Raw genomic sequence first — 7,020 nt, forward strand, 5'->3', positions numbered from 1 at the left:
ATGGGGGACGCGGCGGAGTGCGGCGTGAAGGTGATGTGTCGCTTCAGACCGATCAACGAGTCGGAGCGGAGCCGGGGCGACAAATACATCCCCAAGTTTAACGGAGAGGACACGGTGGTGGTGGCGGTGAGTTCATCTTCATCATCATCACCATCACCATCATCATCAGCATCATCATCATCATCATCAGCATCATCTCTATTATGATGTGTAGCACCGGTACACGCCCTCCGGCTGTCTGCTGCAACAGACACACAGTAGATACAACAATAGACACACGATATAAACACAACAGACACACAGTAGATACAACAATAGACACGATATAAACACAACAGACACACAGTAGATACAACAATATACACACAATATAAACACAACAGACACACAGTAGACACAACAATATACACACGATATAAACACAACAGACACACAGTAGACACAACAATATACACACAATATAAACACAACAGACACACAGTAGATACAACAATAGACACACAATATAAACACAACAGACACACAGTAGACACAACAATATACACACAATATACACACAATATAAACACAACAGACACACAGTAGACACAACAATAGACACACGATATAAACACAACAGACACACAGTAGATACAACAATATACACACGATATAAACACAACAGACACACAGTAGATACAACAATAGACACACGATATAAACACAACAGACACACAGTAGATACAACAATATACACACAATATAAACACAACAGACACACAGTAGACACAACAATAGACACACGATATAAACACAACAGACACACAGTAGACACAACAATAGACACACGATATAAACACAACAGACACACAGTAGATACAACAATATACACACAATATAAACACAACAGACACACAGTAGACACAACAATATACACACGATATAAACACAACAGACACACAGTAGACACAACAATATACACACAATATAAACACAACAGACACACAGTAGATACAACAATAGACACACGATATAAACACAACAGACACACAGTAGATACAACAATAGACACACGATATAAACACAACAGACACACAGTAGATACAACAATATACACACGATATAAACACAACAGACACACAGTAGACACAGCAATAGACACACGATATAAACACAACAGACACACAGTAGATACAACAATAGACACACGATATAAACACAACAGACACACAGTAGATACAACAATATACACACAATATAAACACAACAGACACACAGTAGACACAACAATAGACACACAATATAAACACAACAGACACACAGTAGACACAACAATATACACACAATATACACACAATATAAACACAACAGACACACAGTAGACACAACAATAGACACACGATATAAACACAACAGACACACAGTAGATACAACAATATACACACGATATAAACACAACAGACACACAGTAGATACAACAATATACACACGATATAAACACAACAGACACACAGTAGACACAACAATAGACACACGATATAAACACAACAGACACACAGTAGATACAACAATAGACACACGATATAAACACAACAGACACACAGTAGATACAACAATAGACACACTATATAAACACAACAGACACACAGTAGATACAACAATAGACACACGATATAAACACAACAGACACACAGTAGACACAACAATAGACACACAATATAAACACAACAGACACACAGTAGACACAACAATATACACACAATATAAACACAGTAGATACAACAATAGACACACGATATAAACACAACAGACACACAGTAGATACAACAATAGACACACAATATAAACACAACAGACACACAGTAGACACAACAATAGACACACGATATAAACACAACAGACACACAGTAGATACAACAATAGACACACGATATAAACACAACAGACACACAGTAGATACAACAATATACACACAATATAAACACAACAGACACACAGTAGACACAACAATATACACACAATATAAACACAACAGACACACAGTAGATACAACAATAGACACACGATATAAACACAACAGCCACACAGTAGACACAACAATAGACACACGATATAAACACAACAGACACACTGTAGATACAACAATAGACACACGATATAAACACAACAGACACACAGTAGATACAACAATAGACACACAATATAAACACAACAGACACACAGTAGACACAACAATAGACACACAATATAAACACAACAGACACACAGTAGATACAACAATAGACACACAATATAAACACAACAGACACACAGTAGACATAACAATAGACACACAATATAAACACAACAGACACACAGTAGACACAACAATAGACACACAATATAAACACAACAGACACACAGTAGACACAGCAATAGACACACGATATAAACACAACAGACACACAGTAGACACAACAATAGACACACGATATAAACACAACAGACACACAGTAGACACAACAATAGACACACAATATAAACACATAGTAGACACACAAGCTTTTTATTTCATCTTCAGAATTGAAATCATCGATTACTAAACAGAACCTGTAGAATAGAAATAGAAGCAACACAACTAGAGAATGATTATCATTCAAATATGGACAGAAATGTAAATATGCAGTATTATGTTCATCATGTATACATACATATGTATATATGTATTTAAATATGTATGTTATATTATACATATACACATTATATATGAGCGTCTTTGAGTGTCTAGAAAAAGCATTATTATTATTATATATGTATGTATATATATATATGTATGTATATTTATATATATATATATATGTATAGATGTGTGTATATTTATGCGTGTATATATATATATATGTGTGTATATATATGTGTAAATATACACATATATATACACATATATCAGCACCTTTATCAGTACTAAGGTCTAACGAGACGAGTACAGAGATGAGTCCTTTATGTATATTGGTTCCTCTGGTGGTCCATTGATTGGTTCCTCTGGTGGTCCAGTGATTGGTTCCTACGTTGGTCCATTGATTGGTTCCTCTGGTGGTCCAGTGATTGGTTACCTCTGTGGTCCAGTGATTGGTTCCTCCGGTGATCCAGTGATTGGTTCCTTTGGTGGTCCATTGATTGGTTCCTCTGGTGGTCTAGTGATTGGTTACCTCTGTGGTCCAGTGATTGGTTCCTACGTTGGTCCATTGATTGGTTCCTCTGGTGGTCCAGTGATTGGTTACCTCTGTGGTCCATTGATTGGTTCCTCCGGTGGTCCAGTGATTGGTTCCTTTGGTGGTCCAGTGATTGGTTCCTCTGGTGGTCCAGTGATTGGTTCCTGCGGTGGTCCAGTGATTGGTTCCTTTGGTGGTCCATTGATTGGTTCCTCCTGTGGTCCAGTGATTGGTTACCTCTGTGGTCCAGTGATTGGTTCCTGCGGTGGTCCAGTGATTGGTTACCTCTGTGGTCCAGTGATTGGTTCCTCCGGTGGTCCATTGATTGGTTCCTCTGGTGGTCTAGTGATTGGTTCCTACGTTGGTCCATTGATTGGTTCCTCTGGTGGTCCAGTGATTGGTTCCTCCGGTGGTCCATTGATTGGTTCCTCTGGTGTTCTAGTGATTGGTTCCTACGTTGGTCCATTGATTGGTTCCTCTGGTGGTCCAGTGATTGGTTCCTCCGGTGGTCCAGTGATTGGTTCCTCAGGTGGTCCAGTGATTGGTTCCTCTGGTGGTCCAGTGATTGGTTACCTCTGTGGTCCAGTGATTGGTTCCTCCGGTGGTCCAGTGATTGGTTCCTTTGGTGGTCCATTGATTGGTTCCTCTGGTGGTCTAGTGATTGGTTCCTCTGGTGGTCCAGTGATTGGTTCCTACGTTGGTCCATTGATTGGTTCCTCTGGTGGTCCAGTGATTGGTTCCTCTGGTGGTCCAGTGATTGGTTCCTGCGGTGGTCCAGTGATTGGTTCCTCCTGTGGTCCAGTGATTGGTTCCTCTGGTGGTCCAGTGATTGGTTCCTCTGGTGGTCCAGTGATTGGTTACCTCTGTGGTCCAGTGATTGGTTCCTCTGGTGGTCCAGTGATTGGTTCCTCTGGTGGTCTAGTGATTGGTTCCTACATTGGTCCATTGATTGGTTCCTCTGGTGGTCCAGTGATTGGTTCCTCCGGTGGTCCATTGATTGGTTCCTCTGGTGGTCTAGTGATTGGTTCCTACGTTGGTCCATTGATTGGTTCCTCCGGTGGTCCAGTGATTGGTTCCTCTGGTGGTCCATTGATTGGTTCCTCCGGTGGTCCAGTGATTGGTTCCTCTGGTGGTCCATTGATTGGTTCCTCTGGTGGTCCATTGATTGGTTCCTCTGGTGGTCCAGTGATTGGTTCCTCTGGTGGTCCATTGTACTGGACATTGAAATTTTATCGGGAGTGTAAATGAAAACTGGTGAATGAGTCTGCAGATAATAAAACGTGTTGAGCCCCCCCCCCCCCGCCCCCTCCTCTTCTTCCCGGTACAGTTCTTGAAGTCATGATGGAACCGGTTTCTGCGAAGATGAGGATCTGATTTCCCGTCAGCAGAGTCATATTTCATGCTTCTTATTCTCCAGCGTTTGTGTTTAGAACTTTTTGTTGTTTCAGTTTCTCAAACGTGATGTTTTTCTGCTTTTCTTTCGCCATTCATGAGAAAGATGAAGATGAGATGATGTCAATACGTTATTCTCACGATAATGCAGATGGTAGAAATGAAAGCCGTTATTAATCCTCTGAAGTGTTCACATTCAGTGAAGATGTTTAAATGTTTCTGAAGACGAGCAGGAAGCTGCTGAGTCGTACAGGAAGTAGTTCCTCATCGGATTAGCGAAGCACAGAACCGACGCCCCAAATACAGGAAGAAAAGACACAATGTACAATGTCAAAAATCACATGCATATTCCTCCCATTTCAGGGGAAGCCGTATGTGTTCGACAGAGTCCTCCCTCCGAACTCTGAGCAGGTCCAGGTCTACGACACCTGCGCCCGACAGATCGTTAAAGGTCAGTTCACCTGTTGATCTTTATGTCTATTTATGTATACCATAACAAATATGTATAAGTGTGTACGTGTTATGTGTTTCAGATGTGCTGGGAGGATACAACGGGACCATCTTTGCTTACGGTCAGACGGCATCAGGAAAGACTCACACCATGGAGGTCAGTCTGTATCAATATATAACAATAACATGCTTTAATACGGAGGTCAGTCTGTATTAAAATATAACAATAACATGCTTTAATACGGAGGTCAGTCTGTATCAATATATAACAATAACATGCTTTAATACGGAGGTCAGTCTGTATTAATATATAACAATAACATGCTTTAATACGGATGTCAGTCTGTATTAATATATAACAATAACATGCTTTAATACGGAGGTCAGTCTGTATCAATATATAACAATAACATGCTTTAATACGGAGGTCAGTCTGTATTAAAATATAACAATAACATGCTTTAATACGGAGGTCAGTCTGTATCAATATATAACAATAACATGCTTTAATACGGAGGTCAGTCTGTATTAATATATAACAATAACATGCTTTAATACGGAGGTCAGTCTGTATCAATATATAACAATAACATGCTTTAATACGGAGGTCAGTCTGTATCAATATATAACAATAACATGCTTTAATACGGAGGTCAGTCTGTATCAATATATAACAATAACATGCTTTAATACGGAGGTCAGTCTGTATCAATATATAACAATAACATGCTTTAATACGGAGATCAGTCTGTATTAATATATAACAATAACATGCTTTAATACGGAGGTCAGTCTGTATCAATATATAACAATAACATGCTTTAATACGGAGGTCAGTCTGTATTAATATATAACAATAACATGCTTTAATACGGAGGTCAGTCTGTATCAATATATAACAATAACATGCTTTAAACGGAGGTCAGTCTGTATTAATATATAACAATAACATACTTTAATATGGAGGTCAGTCTGTATCAATATATAACAATAACATGCTTTAAACGGAGGTCAGTCTGTATTAATATATAACAATAACATGCTTTAATACAGAGGTCAGTCTGTATCAATATATAACAATAACATGCTTTAATACGGAGGTCAGTCTGTATTAATATATAACAATAACATACTTTAATATGGAGGTCAGTCTGTATCAATATATAACAATAACATGCTTTAAACGGAGGTCAGTCTGTATTAATATATAACAATAACATGCTTTAATACGGAGGTCAGTCTGTATTAATATATAACAATAACATGCTTTAATACGGAGGTCAGTCTGTATTAATATATAACAATAACATGCTTTAATACGGAGGTCAGTCTGTATTAATATATAACAATAACATATGGATGTTTCAGGGGAGTCTTCACGACCCGTGCTTGATGGGAATCATCCCTCGTATCACCAGAGACATCTTCGACCACATCTACTCCATGGACGAGGACCTGGAGTTCCACATCAAGGTGATGATGTCATCTGCACGCTGATGACATCATCGGCCACGTTTAAACCCAAACCACAACACATGATTCATTAAATACACTTTATTGTTTTGATATATATTTGTCCTGCAGAAACCTAAAAGAAATATGATAAATAAGTAAATATCAACATACTTTTTCTCAACAGTGAAACAGAAAGATTTATATATATATATATATATATATCATATTATGTATATATTATGTATATATTATATATAAATACATATATATATATATATATATATATAAATATATATATATATATATATATAAATATTATATATATAATATATACATAATACAATTCGTATATATATAATATATATATATTATATATATAATATATACATAATACAATTCGTATATATATAATATATATATATTATATATATAATATATACATAATATGATTCGTATATATATATATATATATATATATATATATATATATAAATATAATATATACATAATATGATTCGGCATAATGAATGTGTATTCACGTCAGCTTAAAGCT

The 7,020-nt window shown here is 37.3% G+C and overlaps 1 protein-coding gene across 1 annotated transcript in view; it reads left to right on the top strand.

Annotated features, from left to right (window-relative positions):
* LOC117750309 (kinesin heavy chain-like) overlaps nucleotides 1-7,020 on the top strand; it is a 26,757-nt gene continuing 19,737 nt past the window's right edge. Inside the window, exons 1-4 of the mRNA XM_034561464.1 lie at nucleotides 1-126; nucleotides 4,926-5,013; nucleotides 5,096-5,169; nucleotides 6,381-6,485. Of these exons, the coding sequence (XP_034417355.1) occupies nucleotides 1-126; nucleotides 4,926-5,013; nucleotides 5,096-5,169; nucleotides 6,381-6,485 (393 nt within the window). The remainder of the gene's footprint in view (nucleotides 127-4,925; nucleotides 5,014-5,095; nucleotides 5,170-6,380; nucleotides 6,486-7,020) is intronic.

Source organism: Cyclopterus lumpus, chromosome 21 (genome assembly GCF_009769545.1).
Source record: "Cyclopterus lumpus isolate fCycLum1 chromosome 21, fCycLum1.pri, whole genome shotgun sequence".
Lineage (NCBI taxonomy): Eukaryota > Metazoa > Chordata > Actinopteri > Perciformes > Cyclopteridae > Cyclopterus > Cyclopterus lumpus.